This window comes from Oncorhynchus clarkii, chromosome 1, assembly GCF_045791955.1.
Source record: "Oncorhynchus clarkii lewisi isolate Uvic-CL-2024 chromosome 1, UVic_Ocla_1.0, whole genome shotgun sequence".
In the NCBI taxonomy this organism is placed as follows: Eukaryota; Metazoa; Chordata; class Actinopteri; order Salmoniformes; family Salmonidae; genus Oncorhynchus; species Oncorhynchus clarkii.
The window spans coordinates 90349014-90374487 of NC_092147.1; the positions used below are offsets into that span (position 1 = coordinate 90349014).

The window sequence follows — 25474 nt, forward strand, 5'->3', positions numbered from 1 at the left end:
CGCATTCTTGGAATGTCTTCTCAAGTTCAGTCTGCTGCTGCAGTGTCTCTCCAGAGAAATCTGTGGAGGTACCTCTCCAGATCTTCCAACCAAAAAGAATTGTACATTTCCTCAACCCCATCCGAGCAGTACTACTCAGGTTCAGGAGAGGTGTCCACGCTGCCCTCGCCGACATTAAGAAAATGTACAATTCTGTGTGGTTGGAAGACCTGGAGAGGCACCTCCACAGATTTCTCTGGAGAGACACTGAGGAGGAAGAGATTGAAGAGTATGCGATCACCAGAGTCAACATTGGCCATCAACCAGCAGGGTGCATTGCGCAATTGGCTATGAGAGAGACAGCCAAACTGCCCATGTTTTCTCACCTGGAGGAGGAACGTAGGATCCTTGAAGAGGATACCTATGTCGATGACATCCTGACTTCCCATAATGACTTGCAAAGCTGGACTAGAACACCAAAAGGGTTGATGAGATCCTGAAGACAGGTGGCTTCTTCCTCAAGCCCTGGGTCCGGTCAGATCAAAGTGGGAGGCAGAAGATCTCCTTGATGAAGAGGTGAGAGGGAAAAATCCAAACCCACTGACGAGAAGAGAACTGCTGAGCCAGGTAGCTAGCCTGTATGACCCAATAGGCCTCGTCACACCTGCCAAACAAAAGGGCGCCATTCTTGTCAGAAAGGCGTTTCAGGAAGCTGGAGGCAAAACTCTGACCCGAGACACTTGGGACAAAAATTTGAAAATTTGAGGGAAGAAGCCATCCAATTCTTTGAGGAATACACACGTCTTGGCCAAATCACCTTTCACAGAAGCCTCACACCAGTCAACTGGATTGGAAAACCTTGGGGAATAACATTCTCTGATTTCAGTGACAAGAGCTATGGAGCCGTAGTGTACTTAAGATGGGAGACCCAGCAAGGCATCAAAGTCAGACTGGTTGAATCCAAAGCAAAGCTCACACCATTGGACCAAAAGGGAGAACCAGTAAAAGCTGAAATCTGCGGTGCTGTCTATGCAGCACGACTTTGAAAGTACGTTGAAAAGCACAGTCGAATAGAAATTGAACGATGGCTCCATCTACTGGACAGTCAAACTGTGTTGGGAGCAATCCAGAGAGACAGCTATGGATATCAAACTTTCTTTGCGAATAGAGTTGGAGAGATCCAGAAATCCACATCCGTAGAAGACTGGTGGTGGATCCCAGGAGGCCTGAACAGTGCTGACATCACAACAAGAGGGGCAGCCCCAGAAGACCTCCAGGAAGATTCCATGTGGCAGGATGGACCAGCATTCCTGAGGCAACCTGTGAAAGAGTGGCCACATAAGTCAGCCAAAGAAATCGCTGCGTATGCCAAGGAAGGCATAAACAAACTTTGAAGGAAAGCTTTCTCGGCAGCACTGACCAGAGCGCAGGTCAAGAGAAACCAGAGTGATGCACAGCAAAATAACCCAGATGAACCCAAGACTCGGATCCGAAGATCACCAGCCGGCTCTGCGGTAACCAAACTGATTGACATCAGGAAATTCAGCAGTCTGACCAGGCTGATCCGAGTCATTGCCTGGGTTTGGAGAGCCGCAACGAGATGGAAAGAAATGTTGACCAAGAATTCAGCCTCAGATAAACCAAAGTGGGAGGACGCTCATTCAACAAACCTGGAGGTCCAGAGCCAAACAAGCTGTACTCACTGTCGGGGAGTGTGAAGATGCACTAAGAGACGTGTTCCTTGCAGCTCAAGAGAAGTCAAAGTAACTCTCAACTAAAATACCTGCTACAGTTCTTCATAGGGATGTCAGACGCATCATTGTTTTACTTCCTGTTGAAGAAGGAAAAACCTGATAGCTGAAATCGAACCTGCCCCAACACCGAGGTTCGTGTGACCTCCTTGGGTTCAAGAACCAGGAGGTCAAGTGGGAGGTGTTGCGTCAAAAAACAGAACACTCAAAACATGAGCACAATGGCAGCTCTTCAGTTAAAGAACTCCAGGCCTCAAGAGGGCAGATAACACAAAAACACGGGTGGAACTAAAAAATTGAGCCAGGATTTCTGGAGGGACTACTTTTACATGCACACCTGGCAGATAAGCATGGGTATAAAATGTTTGGGCTTAGCTTTGCTTGGCTCCTCAACATACAAACAGCTCATTGTTCAACCCTAAAGACGCAACTGGTATGTAATGTTTGGAATCATTTATTATGTTGCATCCAGTGCTTAGCACAATTGACATGTTTAACTCTGTTAAGAGTGGTGACTTTTTTTGTGGATATTTTCTGACTGCAGAAGTAATTGCTTGAAGTGCTAGATGAAATTGTTTCAACGTTTACTTTATTCAAAGCCATGCTGTGTTGGTGTGTCATGCATTGTTTATTGTGTAAAATAATGCAGGTTTATTCTCTGTTTAAGGTTATCAACCTATTCCCTATTCCTCTGTCATTCAACTACTCTATTCAACAAATCAACTGTTTCAACATATTCAACAAATGGCATCAAAACCATAATAAAACACTGAAAAGGAATTGAGTTGTCCCTTTTCATCCTTCACGTGTTGAGCAAGCCGTTTTCAAGTTTGGGCACAGCTGAAATAATTATAACACCTAGACAACTTGACAGTAATTGTATATGTATCGATGTAATGGTAAATGCATCCATGAACTGTGTGTGTTCTGTTGGGGGACCAGGGTTGGGGAACACTGTTGGGGGTACTGGAGGACCAGGGTTGGGGACGAGAGTTGGGGGTACTGGAGGACGAGAGTTAGGGGGGTACTGGAGGACCAGGGTTGGGGACCAGAGTTGGGGGTACTGGGGGTCCAGGGTTGGGGAACCCTGTTTGGGGTACTGGAGGACCAGGGTTGGGGGTACTGGAGGACCAGGGTTGGGGGTACTGGAGGACCAGGGTTGGGGGTACTGGAGGACCAGGGTTGGGGACCAGAGTTGGGGGTACTGGGGGTCCAGGGTTGGGGAACCCTGTTTGGGGTACTGGAGGACCAGGGTTGGGGGTACTGGAGGACCAGGTTTGGGGGTACTGGAGGTCCAGGGTTGGGGAACACTGTTGGGGGTACTGGAGGACCAGGGTTGGGGGTACTGGAGGTCCAGGGTTGGGGAACACTGTTGGGGGTACTGGAGGACCAGGGTTGGGGGTACTGGAGGTCCAGGGTTGGGGAACACTGTTGGGGGTACCGGAGGGCCACGGTTGGGGGTACCGGAGGACCACGGTTGGGGGTACCGGAGGACCAGGGTTGGGGGTACCGGAGTTGGGGACCAGGGTTTGGGGGTACCGGAGTTGGGGACCAGGGTTTGGGGATACTGGAGGACCAGGGTTGGGGAACACTGTTGGGGGTACTGGAGGACCAGTGTTGGGGAACAGGGTTGGGCGTACTGGAGGACCAGGATTGGGGGTACTGGAGGACCACAGTTGGGGAACACTGTTGGGGGTACTGGAGGACCAGAGTTGGGGGTACTGGAGGACCATGTTTGGGGAACAGGGTTTGGGGAACACTGGTCTACAGCAACCAGGGCAGGGGATTCAGGACAGGCAGAACTGTGACTGACACCAGAGGAGCGCAGGGAGGATTGGGCTGGAAATGGCAACGCTTCATGTCGTAGATGGTGACAGTGAATACTCTTCTATGGGTTTAGGACGGTTGATGACTGAGTAGACAGTTCCAAGCTCAGGAAACAAGGCTTGAGACCAAATTAGGATTTATTGAATTTTTTTTTTATTACGAGAAAATGGTACAGTACATCGAGGTTTAACTCTGTAAGAGCATTAAATTGTAGCTTCCTTAGACAAAACAAATCACTTTCAGCAACCATGTAACTGTCCTTGGTTCTCTGGTGGAACACTGGTGATGCCTAATTATCCTGTCCCCAGACCAATGACTTTTCAACAGGAGGCAGGGTGACTTGGGCTGGGGTGTACGTGGGTTGGAGTCCCCCACTAGCAGTAGGCCAATTATTACAGGTGGACTAATGTCATACAGAAGATTTCACGAAAATATACTCTTCCTTGGATCTAATGTCACGCCATATCCATTAAAGACATAAATAGATTAATCTTTCTCAGAATGGGGAATGACATATTTCTGGAAATGCAGTTAGTAGATAAATGACCAAGACAATAGCTGAACATCTTTCTGAAGGATACCATGTATCCTTATTTTATTTAGATGAGAAAGAAACCATTTTTAGCGTAATATCTACTGGCCTTCACTGAAGAGGAAACTGAAGTCCAATGTTGAAAAAAAAAAAGACTAAAGTGAAAGCTAGTCACTTCCTACAGCAGTCATCTGTCCATAGATCAGGCCCGTCTGTTCCTGCACTGAGGAATGGAACATCTGTCCATAGATCAGGCCCGTCTGTTCCTGTACTGAGGAATGGAACATCTGTCCATAGATCAGGCCTGTCTGTTCCTGCACTGAGGAATGGAACATCTGTCCATAGATCAGGCCTGTCTGTTCCTGTACTGAGGAATGGAACATCTGTCCATAGATCAGGCCTGTCTGTTCCTGCACAGAGGAATGGAACATCTAATTCATAGATCAGGCCTGTCTGTTCCTGCACTGAGGAATGGAACATCTGTCCATAGATCAGGCCTGTCTGTTCCTGCACTGAGGAATGGAACATCTAATTTATAGATCAGGCCTGTCTGTTCCTGCACTGAGGAATGGAACATCTAATTTATAGATCAGGCCTGTCTGTTCCTGCACTGAGGAATGGAACATCTAATTCATAGATCAGGCCTGTCTGTTCCTGCACTGAGGAATGGAACATCTAATTCATAGATCAGGCCTGTCTGTTCCTGCACTGAGGAATGGAACATCTGTCCATAGATCAGGCCTGTCTGTTCCTGCACTGAGGAATGTAACATCTGTCCATTCCTGCACTGAGGAATGGAACATCTGTCCATAGATCAGGCCTGTCTGTTCCTGCACTGAGGAATGGAACATCTGTCCATAGATCAGGCCTGTCTGTTCCTGCACTGAGGAATGGAACATCTGTCCATAGATCAGGCCTGTCTGTTCCTGCACTGAGGAATGGAACATCTAATTTATAGATCAGGCCTGTCTGTTCCTGCACAGAGGAATGGAACATCTAATTCATAGATCAGGCCTGTCTGTTCCTGCACTGAGGAATGGAACATCTGTCCATAGATCAGGCCTGTCTGTTCCTGCACTGAGGAATGGAACATCTAATTTATAGATCAGGCCTGTCTGTTCCTGCACTGAGGAATGGAACATCTAATTTATAGATCAGGCCTGTCTGTTCCTGCACTGAGGAATGGAACATCTAATTCATAGATCAGGCCTGTCTGTTCCTGCACTGAGGAATGGAACATCTAATTCATAGATCAGGCCTGTCTGTTCCTGCACTGAGGAATGGAACATCTAATTCATAGATCAGGCCTGTCTGTTCCTGCACTGAGGAATGGAACATCTGTCCATAGATCAGGCCTGTCTGTTCCTGCACTGAGGAATGGAACATCTGTCCATAGATCAGGCCTGTCTGTTCCTGCACTGAGGAATGGAACATCTGTCCATAGATCAGGCCTGTCTGTTCCTGTACTGAGGAATGGAACATCTGTCCATAGATCAGGCCTGTCTGTTCCTGCACTGAGGAATGGAACATCTCATTCATAGATCAGGCCTGTCTGTTCCTGCACTGAGGAATGGAACATCTGTCCATAGATCAGGCCTGTCTGTTCCTGCACTGAGGAATGGAACATCTGTCCATAGATCAGGCCTGTCTGTTCCTGCACTGAGGAATGTAACATCTGTCCATTCCTGCACTGAGGAATGGAACATCTGTCCATAGATCAGGCCTGTCTGTTCCTGCACTGAGGAATGGAACATCTGTCCATAGATCAGGCCTGTCTGTTCCTGCACTGAGGAATGGAACATCTGTCCATAGATCAGGCCTGTCTGTTCCTGCACTGAGGAATGGAACATCTAATTTATAGATCAGGCCTGTCTGTTCCTGCACAGAGGAATGAAACATCTAATTCATAGATCAGGCCTGTCTGTTCCTGCACTGAGGAATGGAACATCTAATTCATAGATCAGGCCTGTCTGTTCCTGCACTGAGGAATGAAACATCTAATTCATAGATCAGGCCTGTCTGTTCCTGCACTGAGGAATGAAACATCTAATTCATAGATCAGGCCCGTCTGTTCCTGCACTGAGGAAGGGAACAGTTTTGGCTCATTCATTTCCCTCCTCTCCCCTGGAACTATTCCCCAAGTCGTTGCTGTAAATAACAATGTGTTCTCAGTCAACTGACCTGGTAAAATAAGGTTTAAATAATATACAACAATGTGTTCTCAGTCAACTGACCTGGTAAAATAAGGTTTAAATAATATACAACAATGTGTTCTCAGTCAACTGACCTGGTAAAATAAGGTTTAAATAATATACAACAATGTGTTCTCAGTCAACTGACCTGGTAAAATAAGGTTTAAATAATATACAACAATGTGTTCTCAGTCAACTGACCTGGTAAAATAAGGTTTAAATAATTTACAACAATGTGTTCTCAGTCAACTGACCTGGTAAAATAAGGTTTAAATAATATACAACAACGTGTTCTCAGTCAACTGACCTGGTAAAATAAGGTTTAAATAATATACAACAATGTGTTCTCAGTCAACCGACCTGGTAAAATAAGGTTTACATAAAATACAACGTGTTCCAACAAAAACATGTTTTATTGTTTTATTTGTACAAAGACAAGACATTTATAACCATAGACATTCTGCAGCGTGTTGTGTTCTACTTGGGTCCCAGCATCTCGTGTGGCTTGACCCACGCGTCAAACTCTTCTGCTGTCAGGTATCCTAGCTTGATAGCAGTTTCCTTGAGATTTCCTCCCTCTTTGTGAGCCGTCTTGGCAATCTTAGCAGCCTTGTCATAACCTGTTGAGAAGATGGAGAAGGGATGAATTCAGACGTTAAAATACTGAAGCATCATTAAGACTGAGACTGATGACAAACCATGACCTTCTACTTCCTCAACGTCTAAACACTGAAGACCTGAGCCTCAGAGAACACAATTAAGGAACCAATAGCAGACCCTCGAAGACGATATACAGTGGGGTAAAAAAGTATTTAGTCAGCCACCAATTGTGCAAGTTCTCCCACTTAAAGATGAGAGAGGCCTGTAATTTTCATCATAGGTACACTTCAACTATGACAGACAAAATGAGAAAAAAAATCCAGAAAATCACGTAGGATTTTTAATGAATTTATTTGCAAATTATGGTGGAAAATAAGTATTGTATGTGGTCGTGACAGTTGGCGGTCCCAACCGAGATCTCCTGGGTTCTGTAATGTCCCAACCGAGATCTCCTGGGTTCTGTAATGTCCTAACCGAGATCTCCTGGGTTCTGTAATGTCCCAACCGAGATCTCCTGGGTTCTGTAATGTCCCAACCGAGAACTCCTGGGTTCTGTAATGTCCCAACAGAGAACTCCAGGGTTCTGTAATGTCCCAACAGAGAACTCCTGGGTTCTGTAATGTCCCAACCGAGAACTCCTGGGTTCTGTAATGTCCCAACCGAGATCTCCTGGGTTCTGTAATGTCCCAACAGAGAACTCCTGGGTTCTGTAATGTCCCAACCGAGAACTCCTGGGTTCTGTAATGTCCCAACCGAGAACTCCAGGGTTCTGTAATGTCCCAACAGAGAACTCCTGGGTTCTGTAATGTCCCAACCGAGAACTCCTGGGTTCTGTAATGTCCCAACCGAGATCTCCTGGGTTCTGTAATGTCCCAACAGAGAACTCCTGGGTTCTGTAATGTCCCAACCGAGAACTCCTGGGTTCTGTAATGTCCCAACCGAGAACTCCGGGGTTCTGTAATGTCCCAACAGAGAACTCCTGGGTTCTGTAATGTCCCAACCGAGAACTCCTGGGTTCTGTAATGTCCCAACAGAGAACTCCGGGGTTCTGTAATGTCCCAACAGAGAACTCCGGGGTTCTGTAATGTCTGACCGGAGCCAAGAGGGGAGACAGGTGCAGCTGGGTCTGATGGGGATATCTGGTGCTTCCCACGTCAAGTTAACACTCCTGTAACGCCGCTGTGGCCCTCTGGGGGAAGGGGGGGGGCTCCTGTTAACCACAGTGTCTGACAGGGGAGAGAGGACATGACACTATCTCCACTCCCACCAGCAGACTCCCTACACACTAAGCCACCAGACAGAGGGTGGACTCCCTACACACTAAGCCACCAGACAGAGGGTGGACTCCCTACACACTAAGCCACCAGACAGAGGGTGGACTCCCTACACACTAAGCCACCAGACAGAGGGTGGACTCCCTACACACTAAGCCACCAGACAGAGGGTGGACTCCCTACACACTAAGCCACCAGACAGAGGGTGGACTCCCTACACACTAAGCCACCAGACAGAGGGTGGACTCCCTACACACTAAGCCACCAGACAGAGGGTGGACTCCCTACACACTAAGCCACCAGACAGAGGGTGGACTCCCTACACACTAAGCCACCAGACAGAGGGTGGACTCCCTACACACTAAGCCACCAGACAGAGGGTGGACTCCCTACACACTAAGCCACCAGACAGAGGGTGGACTCCCTACACACTAAGCCACCAGACAGAGGGTGGACTCCCTACACACTAAGCCACCAGACAGAGGGTGGACTCCCTACACACTAAGCCACCAGACAGAGGGTGGACTCCCTACACACTAAGCCACCAGACAGAGGGTGGACTCCCTACACACTAAGCCACCAGACAGAGGGTGGACTCCCTACACACTAAGCCACCAGACAGAGGGTGGACTCCCTACACACTAAGCCACCAGACAGAGGGTGGACTCCCTACACACTAGGCCACCAGACAGACTGGACTGTCTCAGTAGGACTCCATCTACTGCAGTAGACAGACTCACTGTGCTGTAGAGCGAAACATCTCATTGACAATACTCACATTACAGTCTGGTGGATCTCAGCACTGTTGAAACGTGGGACTGTGAGTTACTGCCCTCTAGTGGTTACAAGTGAAAGACTGATGGATAACCTGTTGATTTCTCCTGCAGTTGTATTCTGCACAGTAAATCAAATCAATGTATTTATAAAGGACTTCTTACATCAGCTGATATCTCAAAGTGCTGTACAGAAACCCCAAACAGCAAGCAGTGCAGGTGTAGAAGCACAGTGGCTAGGAAAAACTCCCAAGAAAGGCCAGAACCTAGGAAGAAACCTAGAGAGGAACCATGCTCTGAGGGGTGGCCAGTCCTCTTCTGGCTGTGCCGGGTGGAGATTATAACAGAACATGGCCAAGATGTTCAAATGTTCATAGATGACCAACAGGGTCGAATAATAATAATCACAGTGGTTGTCGAGGGTGCAGCAAGTCAGCACCTCAGGAGTAAATGTCAGTTGGCTTTTCATAGCCGATCATTCAGAGTATCTCTACCGCTCCTGCTGTCTCTAGAGAGCAGGTATCTAGATCTCGTTCATGACTTTTGGTCCCCTGCTGTATGTACGTACACTACTTGGAAGCACGTACGGTACTACGACACATACCTATGTGTGGGTTGAGGGCGGTGACCAGCATCAAGGACTCGTTCATGAGTTTGTTGATCCTGTCGATGTTCGCTTCAATGCCCACCACACAGTTATCAGTGAAGGAGACTGAGGCATCCCCCAGCAGCCTGGCTGAGTTCAACACGTTCTTAATCTGGGAGGAGGAGGAGAGGAGGAGTTACATTATGACTGAGGCATCCCCCAGCAGCCTGGCTGAGGTCAACACCTAATCTGGGAGGAGGAGTTACATTATGAATGAGGCATCCCCCAGCAGCCTGGCTGAGGTCAACACTTAATCTGGGAGGAGGAGAGAGGAGTTACATTATGACTGAGGCATCCCCCAGCACTCTAGCTGATGTCAACACTTAATCTGGGAGGAGGAGAGAGGAGGAGTTACATTATGACTGAGGCATCCCCCTGCAGCCTGGCTGAGGTCAACACTTAATCTGGGAGGAGGAGAGACACACACACACATAGGCACTGACACACACACACACGATAACATAAGCACTATATGTACACATGGATTTAGTACTGTAGATATGTGGTAGTGGTGGAGGAGGGGCCTGAGGGCACAGTGTGCTGTGAAATCTGTGAACGTAATGTAATGTTTTTAAAATTGTATAAACTGCCTTAATCATGACGGACCCCAGGAAGAGTAGCTGCTGCCATGGCAGGAACTAATGGGGATCCATAATAAACCCCAGGAAGAGTAGCTGCTGCCTTGGCAGGAACTAATGGGGATCCATAATAAACCCCAGGAAGAGTAGCTGCTGCCTTGGCAGGAACTAATGGGGATCCATAATAAACCCCAGGAAGAGTAGCTGCTGCCTTGGCAGGAACTAATGGGGATCCATAATAAACCCCAGGAAGAGTAGCTGCTGCCTTGGCAGGAACTAATGGGGATCCATAATAAACCCCAGGAAGAGTAGCTGCTGCCTTGGCAGGAACTAATGGGGATCCATAATAAACCCCAGGAAGAGTAGCTGCTGCCATGGCAGGAACTAATGGGGATCCATAATAAACCCCAGGAAGAGTAGCTGCTGCCTTGGCAGGAACTAATGGGGATCCATAATAAACCCCAGGAAGAGTAGCTGCTGCCTTGGCAGGAACTAATGGGGATCCATAATAAACCCCAGGAAGAGTAGCTGCTGCCTTGGCAGGAACTAATGGGGATCCATAATAAACCCCAGGAAGAGTAGCTGCTGCCTTGGCAGGAACTAATGGGGATCCATAATAAACCCCAGGAAGAGTAGCTGCTGCCTTGGCAGGAACTAATGGGGATCCATAATAAACCCCAGGAAGAGTAGCTGCTGCCATGGCAGGAACTAATGGGGATCCATAATAAACCCCAGGAAGAGTAGCTGCTGCCTTGGCACGAACTAATGGGGATCCATAATAAACCCCAGGAAGAGTAGCTGCTGCCTTGGCAGGAACTAATGGGGATCCATAATAAATACAAAGTATTGTCTCAGTCCACGGTGAAACTGGCCTATTAGCATCATCTTAGTCCACGGTGAAACTGGCCTATTAGCATCGTCTTAGTCCACGGTGAAACTGGCCTATTAGCATCGTCTTAGTCCACGGTGAAACTGGCCTATTAGCATCGTCTTAGTCCACGGTGAAACTGGCCTATTAGCATTGTCTCAGTCCACGGTGAGACTGGCCTATTAGCATCGCCTTAGTCCACGGTGAAACTGGCCTATTAGCATTGTCTTAGTCCATCGTGAAACTGGCCTATTAGCATTGTCTCAGTCCACGGTGAAACTGGCCTATTAGCATTGTCTCAGTCCACGGTGAAACTGGCCTATTAGCATCGTCTTAGTCCACGGTGAAACTGGCCTATTAGCATTGTCTTAGTCCATCGTGAAACTGGCCTATTAGCATTGTCTCAGTCCACGGTGAAACTGGCCTATTAGCATTGTCTCAGTCCACGGTGAAACTGGCCTATTAGCATCGTCTTAGTCCACGGTAATATCAGTTCTTACCATCATTGGCTTGAAGACGTTAAGCTCAAAGTGTCCGTTGCTGCCTCCGATGGTCACAGCCACGTTGTTTCCCATAACCTGGGCTGCTACCATGGTCATGGCCTCACACTGGGTGGGGTTAACTTTCCCTGGAAGATATACATACACACAGTTAAAACCCTGTGGGTCAAACCCATATTAGTTAAAACCCTGTGGGTCAAACCCATATTAGTTAAAACCCTGTGGGTCAAACCCATATTAGTTAAAACCCTGTGGGTCAAACCCATATTAGTTAAAACCCTGTGGGTCAAACCCATATTAGTTAAAACACATTAGTTCAAACCCTGTGGGTCAAACCCATATTAGTTAAAACACATATTAGTTAAAACCCTGTGGGTCAAACCCATATTAGTTAAAACACACATTGGTTAAAACTCCATGGTTAAAACTCATATTAGTTAAAACCCATATTAGTTAAAACAGTGGTTAAAACCCCATGGTTAATACTCATAGTGGTTAAAACCCCATGGTTAAAACTCAGTGGTTAAAACCCCATGGTTAAAACTCAGTGGTTAAAACCCCATGGTTAAAACTCATATTAGTTAAAACCCATATTAGTTAAAACACAGTGGTTAAAACCCCATGGTTAAAACTCATAGTGGTTAAAACCCCATGGTTAAAACTCATATTAGTTAAAACCCATATTAGTTAAAACACAGTGGTTAAAACCCCATGGTTAAAACTCATATTAGTTAAAACAGTGGTTAAAACCCCATGGTTAATACTCATAGTGGTTAAAACCCCATGGTTAAAACTCATAGTGGTTAAAACCCCATGGTTAAAACTCATAGTGGTTAAAACCCCATGGTTAAAACTCATATTAGTTAAAACCCATATTAGTTAAAACACAGTGGTTAAAACCCCATGGTTAAAACTCATAGTGGTTAAAACCCCATGGTTAAAACTCATATTAGTTAAAACCCATATTAGTTAAAACACAGTGGTTAAAACCCCATGGTTAAAACTCATAGTGGTTAAAACCCCATGGTTAAAACTCATATTAGTTAAAACCCATATTAGTTAAAACACAGTGGTTAAAACCCCATGGTTAAAACTCATAGTGGTTAAAACCCCATGGTTAAAACTCATATTAGTTAAAACCCATATTAGTTAAAACACAGTGGTTAAAACCCCATGGTTAAAACTCATAGTGGTTAAACCCCATGGTTAATACAGTGGTTAAACCCCATGGTTAAAACCCCATGATTAAAACCCCATGGTTAAACAGTGGTTTAAACCCCATGGTTAAACCCCATGGTTAAACCCCCATGGTTAAACCCCCATGGTTAAACCCCCATGGTTAAAACCCCATGGTTAAAACCCCATGATTAAACCCCATGGTTAAACCCCATGGTTAAACCCCATGGTTAAACCCCATGGTTAAACCCCATGGTTAAAACAGTGGTTTAAACCCCATGGTTAAACCCCATGGTTAAACCCCCATGGTTAAACCCCCATGGTTAAAACCCCATGGTTAAACCCCATGGTTAAAACCCCATGGTTAAAACCCCATGGTTAAAACCCCATGGTTAAAACCCCATGGTTAAACCCCATGGTTAAAACCCCATGGTTAAAACCCCATGGTTAAACCCCATGGTTAAACAGTGGTTTAAACCCCATGGTTAAACCCCATGGTTAAACCCCATGGTTAAACCCCCATGGTTAAACCCCCATGGTTAAAACCCCATGGTTAAAACCCCATGGTTAAAACCCCATGATTAAACCCCATGGTTAAACCCCATGGTTAAACCCCATGGTTAAACCCCATGGTTAAAACAGTGGTTTAAACCCCATGGTTAAACCCCATGGTTAAACCCCCATGGTTAAACCCCCATGGTTAAAACCCCATGGTTAAACCCCATGGTTAAACCCCATGGTTAAACCCCATGGTTAAAACCCCATGGTTAAAACCCCATGGTTAAAACCCCATGGTTAAACCCCATGGTTAAAACCCCATGGTTAAAACCCCATGGTTAAAACCCCATGGTTAAACCCCATGGTTAAACCCCATGGTTAAACCCCCATGGTTAAACCCCCATGGTTAAACCCCATGGTTAAACCCCATGGTTAAACCCCCATGGTTAAACCCCATGGTTAAACCCCATGGTTAAACCCCATAGTGGTTCAAACCCCACAGTCGACGACCCCGTTCAGCTCTTTCCCCCCCGATCAAACTGTTGTTGTTTTTTACTGTTACAAACTGTTCTACTTGTGTAAATAAACTAAACCAAGGTAGGGCTGTAACGTTACACGAGCTCCAATCACAACCTGCTGAAATCCTACAACAACACAGCTGAACAGAGGTCAACAACACCACTTCTGAGAGGAGGGTAAACACTGGACAGCACCACTTTCAAGGCTCTCCTAAATGTCAAGGCCTTCAGAGGAAACTGTTCTGTAATCAGTCCATCAGTACGATCCCTTCATGTCATGTCAAGGCCTTTAGTAGAAACTGTTCTGTAATCAGTCCATCAGCACGATCCCGTCATGTCAAGGCCTTCTGAGGAAACTGTTCTGTAATCAGTCCATCAGTACGATCCCTTCATGTCATGTCAAGGCCTTCTGAGGAAACTGTTCTGTAATCAGTCCATCAGTGTAGGATCCCTTCATGTCATGTCAAGGTCTTCAGTAGAAACTGTTCTGTAATCAGTCCATCAGTGTAGGATCCCTTCATGTCATGTCAAGGCCTTCAGTAGAAACTGTTCTGTAATCAGTCCATCAGTGTAGGATCCCTTCATGTCATGTCAAGGCCTTCAGTAGAAACTGTTCTGTAATCAGTACGATCCCTTCATGTCATGTCAAGGCCTTTAGTAGAAACTGTTCTGTAATCAGTCCATCAGCATAGGATCCCTTCATGTCATGTCAAGGTCTTCAGTAGAAACTGTTCTGTAATCAGTCCTTACCCTTTGAAATCCTCCAGAAGTATTTGTCAACATGTTATTGTGCTGCTTTCTGAATAAAGACAGGTTGTGGGTAGCTAGAGAGGTAGTCTGACTAAATACAGGTTGTGGGTAGCTAGAGAGGTAGTCTGAATAAAGACAGGTTGTGGGTAGCTAGAGAGGTAGTCTGACTAAAGGCAGGTTGTGGGTAGCTAGAGAGGTAGTCTGACTAAATACAGGTTGTGGGTAGCTAGAGAGGTAGTCTGACTAAAGGCAGGTTGTGGGTAGCTAGAGAGGTAGTCTGACTAAATACAGGTTGTGGGTAGCTAGAGAGGTAGTCTGAATAAAGACAGGTTGTGGGTAGCTAGAGAGGTAGTCTGACTAAAGGCAGGTTGTGGGTAGCTAGAGAGGTAGTCTGACTAAAGGCAGATTGAGGGTAGCTAGAGAGGCTGTCTGAATAAAGACAGGTTGTGGGTAGCTAGAGAGGTAGTCTGACTAAAGACAGGTTGTGGGTAGCTAGAGAGGTAGTCTGACTAAAGGCAGGTTGTGGGTAGCTAGAGAGGCTGTCTGAATAAAGACAGGTTGTGGGTAGCTAGAGAGGTAGTCTGAATAAAGGCAGGTTGTGGGTAGCTAGAGAGGCTGTCTGACTAAAGACAGGTTGTGGGTAGCTAGAGAGGTAGTCTGACTAAAGGCAGGTTGTTGGTAGCTAGAGAGGTAGTCTGAATAAAGGCAGGTTGTGGGTAGCTAGAGAGGCTGTCTGAATAAAGACAGGTTGTGGGTAGCTAGAGAGGCTGTCTGACTAAAGGCAGGTTGTGGGTAGCTAGAGAGGCTGTCTGAATGGTTGTGGGTAGCTAGAGAGGCTGTCTGAATAAAGACAGGTTGTGGGTAGCTAGAGAGGTAGTCTGACTAAAGACAGGTTGTGGGTAGCTAGAGAGGCTGTCTGACTAAAGGCAGGTTGTGGGTAGCTAGAGAGGTAGTCTGACTAAAGACAGGTTGTGGGTAGCTAGAGAGGCTGTCTGAATAAAGGCAGGTTGTGGGTAGCTAGAGAGGCTGCCTGAATAAAAACAGGTTGTGGGTAGATAGAGAGGTAGTCTGACTAAAGGCAGGTTGTGGGTAGCTAGAGAGGCTGTCTGAATAAAAACAGGTTGTGGGTAGATGAAGAGGTAGTCTGACTAGAGACAGGTTGCGGGTAGCTAGAGAGGTAGTCTGACTAAAGACAGGTTGCGGGTAGCTAGAGAGGCAGTCTGAATAAAGACAGGTTGTGGGTAGCTAGAGAGGCTGTCTGACTAAAGACAGGTTGCGGGTAGCTAGAGAGGCTGTCTGACTAAAAACAGGTTGTGGGTAGATGAAGAGGTAGTCTGACTAGAGACAGGTTGCGGGTAGCTAGAGAGGTAGTCTGACTAAAGACAGGTTGCGGGTAGCTAGAGAGGCAGTCTGAATAAAGACAGGTTGTGGGTAGCTAGAGAGGCTGTCTGACTAAAGACAGGTTGCGGGTAGCTAGAGAGGCAGTCTGAATAAAGACAGGTTGTGGGTAGCTAGAGAGGCAGTCTGAATAAAGACAGGTTGTGGGTAGCTAGAGAGGTAGTCTGAATAAAGACAGGTTGCGGGTAGCTAGAGAGGCAGTCTGAATAAAGACAGGTTGTGGGTAGCTAGAGAGGCAGTCTGAATAAAGACAGGTTGCGGGTAGCTAGAGAGGTAGTCTGAATAAAGACAGGTTGTGGGTAGCTAGAGAGGCAGTCTGAATAAAGACAGGTTGCGGGTAGCTAGAGAGGCAGTCTGAATAAAGACAGGTTGTGGGTAGCTAGAGAGGCAGTCTGAATAAAGACAGGTTGCGGGTAGCTAGAGAGGTAGTCTGAATAAAGACAGGTTGTGGGTAGCTAGAGAGGCAGTCTGAATAAAGACAGGTTGCGGGTAGCTAGAGAGGTAGTCTGAATAAAGACAGGTTGTGGGTAGCTAGAGAGGCTGTCTGACTAAAGGCAGGTTGTGGGTAGCTAGATAGTTTTTATAACATCTCCTGCTGAAGGAGAGGTCAAGAGGGGGAAGTAAAGGCCTGGACAAAAATACATCTTGAAACCAGACCCACCCTGGATGTGGATGATTTCTGACAGCTGGGAGTTAGGTGGGGTCATGTAGCTCTGTTATAACAGCTGGGAGTTAGGTGGGGTCATGTAGCTCTGTTCAGACAGCTGGGAGTTAGGTGGGGTCATGTAGCTCTGTTATAACAGCTGGGAGTTAGGTGGGGTCATGTAGCTCTGTTCAGACAGCTGGGAGTTAGGTGGGGTCATGTAGCTCTGTTCTGACAGCTGGGAGTTAGGTGGGGTCATGTAGCTCTGTTATAACAGCTAGGAGTTAGGTGGGGTCATGTAGCCCCCTTTCTGACAGCTGGGAGTTAGGTGGGGTCATGTAGCTCTGTTATAACAGCTGGGAGTTAGGTGGGGTCATGTAGCTCTGTTCAGACAGCTGGGAGTTAGGTGGGGTCATGTAGCTCTGTTCTGACAGCTGGGAGTTAGGTGGGGTCATGTAGCTCTGTTATAACAGCTGGGAGTTAGGTGGGGTCATGTAGCTCTGTTATAACAGCTGGGAGTTAGGTGGGGTCATGTAGCTCTGTTATAACAGCTGGGAGTTAGGTGGGGTCATGTAGCTCTGTTATAACAGCTGGGAGTTAGGTGGGGTCATGTAGCTCTGTTATAACAGCTGGGAGTTAGGTGGGGTCATGTAGCTCTGTTATAACAGCTGGGAGTTAGGTGGGGTCATGTAGCTCGTTATAACAGCTGGGAGTTAGGTGGGGTCATGTAGCTCTGTTCTGACAGCTGGGAGTTAGGTGGGGTCATGTAGCTCTGTTCAGACAGCTGGGAGTTAGGTGGGATCATGTAGCTCTGTTATAACAGCTGGGAGTTAGGTGGGGTCATGTAGCTCTGTTCAGACAGCTGGGAGTTAGGTGGGGTCATGTAGCTCTGTTCAGACAGCTGGGAGTTAGGTGGGGTCATGTAGCTCTGTTATAACAGCTGGGAGTTAGGTGGGGTCATGTAGCTCGTTATAACAGCTGGGAGTTAGGTGGGGTCATGTAGCTCTGTTCAGACAGCTGGGAGTTAGGTGGGGTCATGTAGCTCTGTTCAGACAGCTGGGAGTTAGGTGGGGTCATGTAGCACTGTTATAACAGCTGGGAGTTAGGTGGGGTCATGTAGCTCTGTTATAACAGCTGGGAGTTAGGTGGGGTCATGTAGCTCTGTTCAGACAGCTGGGAGTTAGGTGGGGTCATGTAGCTATGTTATAACAGCTGGGAGTTAGGTGGGGTCATGTAGCTCTGTTATAACAGCTGGGAGTTAGGTGGGGTCATGTAGCTCTGTTATAACAGCTGGGAGTTAGGTGGGGTCATGTAGCTCTGTTATAACAGCTGGGAGTTAGGTGGGGTCATGTAGCTCTGTTCAGACAGCTGGGAGTTAGGTGGGGTCATGTAGCTCTGTTATAACAGCTGGGAGTTAGGTGGGGTCATGTAGCTCTGTTCAGACAGCTGGGAGTTAGGTGGGGTCATGTATCTCTGTTCAGACAGCTGGGAGTTAGGTGGGGTCATGTAGCTCTGTTATAACAGCTGGGAGTTAGGTGGGGTCATGTAGCTCTGTTCAGACAGCTGGGAGTTAGGTGGGGTCATGTAGCTCTGTTATAACAGCTGGGAGTTAGGTGGGGTCATGTAGCTCTGTTATAACAGCTGGGAGTTAGGTGGGGTCATGTAGCTCTGTTCAGACAGCTGGGAGTTAGGTGGGGTCATGTAGCTCTGTTCAGACAGCTGGGAGTTAGGTGGGGTCATGTAGCTCGTTATAACAGCTGGGAGTTAGGTGGGGTCATGTAGCTCTGTTCTGACAGCTGGGAGTTAGGTGGGGTCATGTAGCTCTGTTATAACAGCTGGGAGTTAGGTGGGGTCATGTAGCTCGTTATAACAGCTGGGAGTTAGGTGGGGTCATGTAGCTCTGTTCAGACAGCTGGGAGTTAGGTGGGGTCATGTAGCACTGTTATAACAGCTGGGAGTTAGGTGGGGTCATGTAGCTCTGTTATAACAGCTGGGAGTTAGGTGGGGTCATGTATCTCTGTTCAGACAGCTGGGAGTTAGGTGGGGTCATGTAGCTCTGTTATAACAGCTGGGAGTTAGGTGGGGTCATGTATCTCTGTTCAGACAGCTGGGAGTTAGGTGGGGTCATGTAGCTCTGTTATAACAGCTGGGAGTTAGGTGGGGTCATGTAGCTCTGTTATAACAGCTGGGAGTTAGGTGGGGTCATGTAGCTATGTTATAACAGCTGGGAGTTAGGTGGGGTCATGTAGCTCTGTTCAGACAGCTGGGAGTTTAGGTGGGGTCATGTAGCTCTGTTCAGACAGCTGGGAGTTAGGTGGGGTCATGTAGCTCTTTTCAGACAGCTGGGAGTTAGGTGGGGTTATGTAGCTCTGTTATAACAGCTGGGAGTTAGGTGGGGTCATGTAGCTCTGTTATAACAGCTGGGAGTTAGGTGGGGTCATGTAGCTCTGTTATAACAGCTGGGAGTTAGGTGGGGTCATGTAGCTCTGTTATCACAGCTGGGAGTTAGGTGGGGTCATGTAGCTCTGTTCTGACAGCTGGGAGTTAGGTGGGGTCATGTAGCTCTGTTATAACAGCTGGGAGTTAGGTGGGGTCATGTAGCTCGTTATAACAGCTGGGAGTTAGGTGGGGTCATGTAGCTCTGTTCAGACAGCTGGGAGTTAGGTGGGGTCATGTAGCACTGTTATAACAGCTGGGAGTTAGGTGGGGTCATGTAGCTCTGTTATAACAGCTGGGAGTTAGGTGGGGTCATGTATCTCTGTTCAGACAGCTGGGAGTTAGGTGGGGTCATGTAGCTCTGTTATAACAGCTGGGAGTTAGGTGGGGTCATGTATCTCTGTTCAGACAGCTGGGAGTTAGGTGGGGTCATGTAGCTCTGTTATAACAGCTGGGAGTTAGGTGGGGTCATGTAGCTCTGTTATAACAGCTGGGAGTTAGGTGGGGTCATGTAGCTATGTTATAACAGCTGGGAGTTAGGTGGGGTCATGTAGCTCTGTTCAGACAGCTGGGAGTTTAGGTGGGGTCATGTAGCTCTGTTCAGACAGCTGGGAGTTAGGTGGGGTCATGTAGCTCTTTTCAGACAGCTGGGAGTTAGGTGGGGTTATGTAGCTCTGTTATAACAGCTGGGAGTTAGGTGGGGTCATGTAGCTCTGTTATAACAGCTGGGAGTTAGGTGGGGTCATGTAGCTCTGTTATAACAGCTGGGAGTTAGGTGGGGTCATGTAGCTCTGTTATAACAGCTGGGAGTTAGGTGGGGTCATGTAGCTCTGTTCTGACAGCTGGGAGTTAGGTGGGGTCATGTAGCTCTGTTCAGACAGCTGGGAGTTAGGTGGGGTCATGTAGCTCTGTTAAACCAGCTGGGAGTTAGGTGGGGTCATGTAGCTCTGTTCAGACAGCTGGGAGTTAGGTGGGGTCATGTAGCTCTGTTCAGACAGCTGGGAGTTAGGTGGGGTCATGTAGCTCTGTTCAGACAGCTGGGAGTTAGGTGGGGTCATGTAGCTCTGTTCAGACAGCTGGGAGTTAGGTGGGGTCATGTAGCTCTGTTATAACAGCTGGGAGTTAGGTGGGGTCATGTAGCTCTGTTCAGACAGCTGGGAGTTAGGTGAGGTCATGTAGCTCTGTTCAGACAGCTGGGAGTTAGGTGGGGTCATGTAGCTCTGTTCAGACAGCTGGGAGTTAGGTGGGGTCATGTAGCACTGTTATAACAGCTGGGAGTTAGGTGGGGTCATGTAGCTCTGTTCAGACAGCTGGGAGTTAGGTGGGGTCATGTAGCTCTGTTATAACAGCTGGGAGTTAGGTGGGGTCATGTAGCTCTGTTATAACAGCTGGGAGTTAGGTGGGGTCATGTAGCACTGTTATAACAGCTGGGAGTTAGGTGGGGTCATGTAGCTCTGTTCAGACAGCTGGGAGTTAGGTGGGGTCATGTAGCTCTGTTCAGACAGCTGGGAGTTAGGTGGGGTCATGTAGCTCTGTTATAACAGCTGGGAGTTAGGTGGGGTCATGTAGCTCTGTTATAACAGCTGGGAGTTAGGTGGGGTCATGTAGCTCTGTTATAACAGCTGGGAGTTAGGTGGGGTCATGTAGCTCTGTTCAGACAGCTGGGAGTTAGGTGGGGTCATGTAGCTCTGTTATAACAGCTGGGAGTTAGGTGGGGTCATGTAGCTCTGTTATAACAGCTGGGAGTTAGGTGGGGTCATGTAGCTCTGTTCAGACAGCTGGGAGTTAGGTGGGGTCATGTAGCTCTGTTCAGACAGCTGGGAGTTAGGTGGGGTTATGTAGCTCTGTTATAACAGCTGGGAGTTAGGTGGGGTCATGTAGCTCTGTTATAACAGCTGGGAGTTAGGTGGGGTCATGTAGCTCTGTTCAGACAGCTGGGAGTTAGGTGGGGTCATGTAGCTATGTTATAACAGCTGGGAGTTAGGTGGGGTCATGTAGCTCTGTTATAACAGCTGGGAGTTAGGTGGGGTCATGTAGCTCTGTTATAACAGCTGGGAGTTAGGTGGGGTCATGTAGCTCTGTTCAGACAGCTGGGAGTTAGGTGGGGTCATGTAGCTCTGTTATAACAGCTGGGAGTTAGGTGGGGTCATGTAGCTCTGTTATAACAGCTGGGAGTTAGGTGGGGTCATGTAGCTCTGTTCAGACAGCTGGGAGTTAGGTGGGGTCATGTAGCTCGTTATAACAGCTGGGAGTTAGGTGGGGTCATGTAGCTCTGTTATAACAGCTGGGAGTTAGGTGGGGTCATGTAGCTCTGTTATAACAGCTGGGAGTTAGGTGGGGTCATGTAGCTATGTTATAACAGCTGGGAGTTAGGTGGGGTCATGTAGCTCTGTTCAGACAGCTGGGAGTTTAGGTGGGGTCATGTAGCTCTGTTCAGACAGCTGGGAGTTAGGTGGGGTCATGTAGCTCTGTTCAGACAGCTGGGAGTTAGGTGGGGTCATGTAGCTCTGTTCAGACAGCTGGGAGTTAGGTGGGGTCATGTAGCTCTGTTCAGACAGCTGGGAGTTAGGTGGGGTCATGTAGCTCTGTTCAGACAGCTGGGAGTTAGGTGGGGTCATGTAGCTCTGTTATAACAGCTGGGAGTTAGGTGGGGTCATGTAGCTCTGTTATAACAGCTGGGAGTTAGGTGGGGTCATGTAGCTCTGTTCAGACAGCTGGGAGTTAGGTGGGGTCATGTAGCTCTGTTCTGACAGCTGGGAGTTAGGTGGGGTCATGTAGCTCTGTTCAGACAGCTGGGAGTTAGGTGGGGTCATGTAGCTCTGTTCAGACAGCTGGGAGTTAGGTGGGGTCATGTAGCTCTGTTCTGACAGCTGGGAGTTAGGTGGGGTCATGTAGCTCTGTTATAACAGCTGGGAGTTAGGTGGGGTCATGTAGCTCTGTTCAGACAGCTGGGAGTTAGGTGGGGTCATGTAGCTCTGTTATAACAGCTGGGAGTTAGGTGGGGTCATGTAGCTCTGTTATAACAGCTGGGAGTTAGGTGGGGTCATGTAGCTCTGTTATAACAGCTGGGAGTTAGGTGGGGTCATGTAGCTCGTTATAACAGCTGGGAGTTAGGTGGGGTCATGTAGCTATGTTATAACAGCTGGGAGTTAGGTCGGGTCATGTAGCTCTGTTCAGACAGCTGGGAGTTAGGTGGGGTCATGTAGCTCTGTTCAGACAGCTGGGAGTTAGTTGGGGTCATGTAGCTCTGTTCAGACAGCTGGGAGTTAGTTGGGGTCATGTAGCTCTGTTCAGACAGCTGGGAGTTAGGTGGGGTCATGTAGCTCTGTTATAACAGCTGGGAGTTAGGTGGGGTCATGTAGCTCTGTTCAGACAGCTGGGAGTTAGGTGGGGTCATGTAGCTCTGTTATAACAGCTGGGAGTTAGGTGGGGTCATGTAGCTCTGTTCAGACAGCTGGGAGTTAGGTGGGGTCATGTAGCTCTGTTATAACAGCTGGGAGTTAGGTGGGGTCATGTAGCTCTGTTAAACCAGCTGGGAGTTAGGTGGGGTCATGTAGGTCTGTTATAACAGCTGGGAGTTAGGTGGGGTCATGTAGCTCTGTTATAACAGCTGGGAGTTAGGTGGGGTCATGTAGCTCTGTTATAACAGCTGGGAGTTAGGTGGGGTCATGTAGCTCTGTTCAGACAGCTGGGAGTTAGGTGGGGTCATGTAGCTCTGTTCAGACAGCTGGGAGTTAGGTGGGGTCATGTAGCTCTGTTATAACAGCTGGGAGTTAGGTGGGGTCATGTAGCTCTGTTCAGACAGCTGGGAGTTAGGTGGGGTCATGTAGCTCTGTTATAACAGCTGGGAGTTAGGTGGGGTCATGTAGCTCTGTTATAACAGCTGGGAGTTAGGTGGGGTCATGTAGCTCTGTTATAACAGCTGGGAGTTAGGTGGGGTCATGTAGCTCTGTTCAGACAGCTGGGAGTTAGGTGGGGTCATGTAGCTCTGTTCAGACAGCTGGGAGTTAGGTGGGGTCATGTAGCTCTGTTCTGACAGCTGGGAGTTAGGTGGGGTCATGTAGCTCTGTTCAGACAGCTGGGAGTTAGGTGGGGTCATGTAGCTCTGTTCTGACAGCTGGGAGTTAGGTGGGGTCATGTAGCTCTGTTATAACAGCTGGGAGTTAGGTGGGGTCATGTAGCTCTGTTCAGACAGCTGGGAGTTAGGTGGGGTCATGTAGCTCTGTTCAGACAGCTGGGAGTTAGGTGGGGTCATGTAGCTCTGTTATAACAGCTGGGAGTTAGGTGGGGTCATGTAGCTCTGTTATAACAGCTGGGAGTTAGGTGGGGTCATGTAGCTCTGTTCAGACAGCTGGGGGTTAGGTGGGGTCATGTAGCTCTGTTATAACAGCTGGGAGTTAGGTGGGGTCACATAGCTCTGTTCAGACAGCTGGGAGTTAGGTGGGGTCATGTAGCTCTGTTCAGACAGCTGGGAGTTAGGTGGGGTCATGTAGCTCTGTTCAGACAGCTGGGAGTTAGGTGGGGTCATGTAGCTCTGTTATAACAGCTGGGAGTTAGGTGGGGTCATGTAGCTCTGTTCAGACAGCTGGGAGTTAGGTGGGGTCATGTAGCTCTGTTATAACAGCTGGGAGTTAGGTGGGGTCATGTAGCTCTGTTATAACAGCTGGGAGTTAGGTGGGGTCATGTAGCTCTGTTCCACTTAGCTAATGCCAGACCACTGGGACAGATAGTACCCAAGTGTTCTATGCCATCTATGGCATGTCCAAATACTGTTCACTCTTTTCTGTGATCTCTTTCACTCCTTTCCTAATTTAATAATGTCTCCTTAATAATGTTTACATATCCTGCATTACTCATCATATGTATATACTGTATTCTATTCTACTGTATCTTAGTCTATGCCGCTCTGTCATTGCTCATCCATATATTTATATTCTTAATTCCATTCCTTGACTTAGATGTGTGTGTATAAGGTAGTTGTTGTGAAATTGTTTGATTACATGCTAGATATTACTACACTGTCGGATCTAGAAACACAAGCATTTTGCTACACTCGCAATAACATCTGCTAAACACGTGTATGTAACCAATCGAATTTGATTTGACAGTGAACTATATCGTGTTATGCTTGACAACAATGGTGAAAACCAGACTACGGAAACTCACCAGGCATGATGCTGCTACCAGGCTCGTTCTCAGGCAGACATAGTTCTCCCAGGCCAGAGCGGGGCCCGGACCCCAGGAAGCGGATATCATTGGCGATCTTCATCATACTGACGGCCACCGTGTTCAACGCTCCGCTCAGCTCCACCAGAGCATCGTGGGCCGCTAGAGCCTCAAATTTGTTGGGAGCAGTCACGAAAGGCAGACCTGGAGACAGGATGTGACATCATGTAGACAGGTCTTGATAAAAACAGAAACAATTCAAGGTTGACAGAGTATATAATGTCTGACTTATGATAACAGCTGGGAGGGTAAAATGTAGCCATAACACCACAATGCAAACCCTCTGACAGAACCACGTGACTTGGTGTACAGAGAAAACAGGAGAGGACCTAGTGCAGAGCCCTGGGGGACACCAGTAGTGAGACATTAAAGAGGACCTAGTACAGAGCCCTGGGGGACACCAGTAGTGAGACATTAAAGAGGACCTAGTACAGAGCCCTGGGGGACACCAGTAGTGAGACATTAAAGAGGACCTAGTGCAGAGCCCTGGGGGACACCAGTAGTGAGACATTATAGAGGACCTAGTGCAGAGCCCTGGGGGACACCAGTAGTGAGACATTAAAGAGAACCTAGTGCAGAGCCCTGGGGGACACCAGTAGTGAGACATTAAAGAGGACCTAGTGCAGAGCCCTGGGGGACACCAGTAGTGAGACATTAAAGAGGACCTAGTGCAGAGCCCTGGGGGACACCAGTAGTGAGAAAACGTGGACCAGACATGACTATGATAACCATTATGAAATGCATGTGTGTGTGTGTATGTACTGTATGTATGTGTGTGTGTGTGTGTGTGTACCCTCCTGTACCTGTGAGAGAGGCGACAGTAGCTGCTACTTTCTCAGCAAAGCCGATGCGCGTGTTGAGGCCCGTGCCCACGGCAGTACCTCCTGCTGCCAGCTCATATATTCTGGGCATGGCCGTCTTCACTCGCTCAATACTGTACTTTACCTGCTGCACATACCCACCGAACTCCTGTAAAACAAAGAGAAACAGGACAGTTGGTCGACTGGTAGAAATACATTTTAAATGGCTCATTAGGACAGTTGGTCGGCTGGTAGAAATACATTTTAAATGGCTCATTAGGACAGTTGGTCGACTGGTAGAAATACATTTTAAATGGCTCATTAGGACAGTTGGTCGACTGGTAGAAATACATTTTAAATGGCTCATTAGGACAGTTGGTCGGCTGGTAGAAATACATTTTAAATGGCTCATTAGGACAGTTGGTCGACTGGTAGAAATACATTTTAAATGGCTCATTAGGACAGTTGGTCGACTGGTAGAAATACATTTTAAATGGCTCATTAGGACA

General features: G+C 47.7%; 1 protein-coding gene across 1 annotated transcript in view; it reads right to left on the reverse strand.

Annotated features, from left to right (window-relative positions):
- Positions 1 to 6675: 6675 nt before the first annotated feature.
- The window catches only part of LOC139413837 (fumarate hydratase, mitochondrial-like), a 30918-nt gene continuing 12119 nt past the window's right edge, over positions 6676 to 25474 (reverse strand). The window contains exons 6-10 of the mRNA XM_071161633.1: positions 24969 to 25134; positions 24106 to 24309; positions 11521 to 11648; positions 9533 to 9686; positions 6676 to 6901 (exon numbers count right to left, since the gene is read on the reverse strand). Coding sequence (XP_071017734.1) covers positions 6759 to 6901; positions 9533 to 9686; positions 11521 to 11648; positions 24106 to 24309; positions 24969 to 25134 — 795 coding nt within the window. The 3' untranslated portion in view covers positions 6676 to 6758. The remainder of the gene's footprint in view (positions 6902 to 9532; positions 9687 to 11520; positions 11649 to 24105; positions 24310 to 24968; positions 25135 to 25474) is intronic.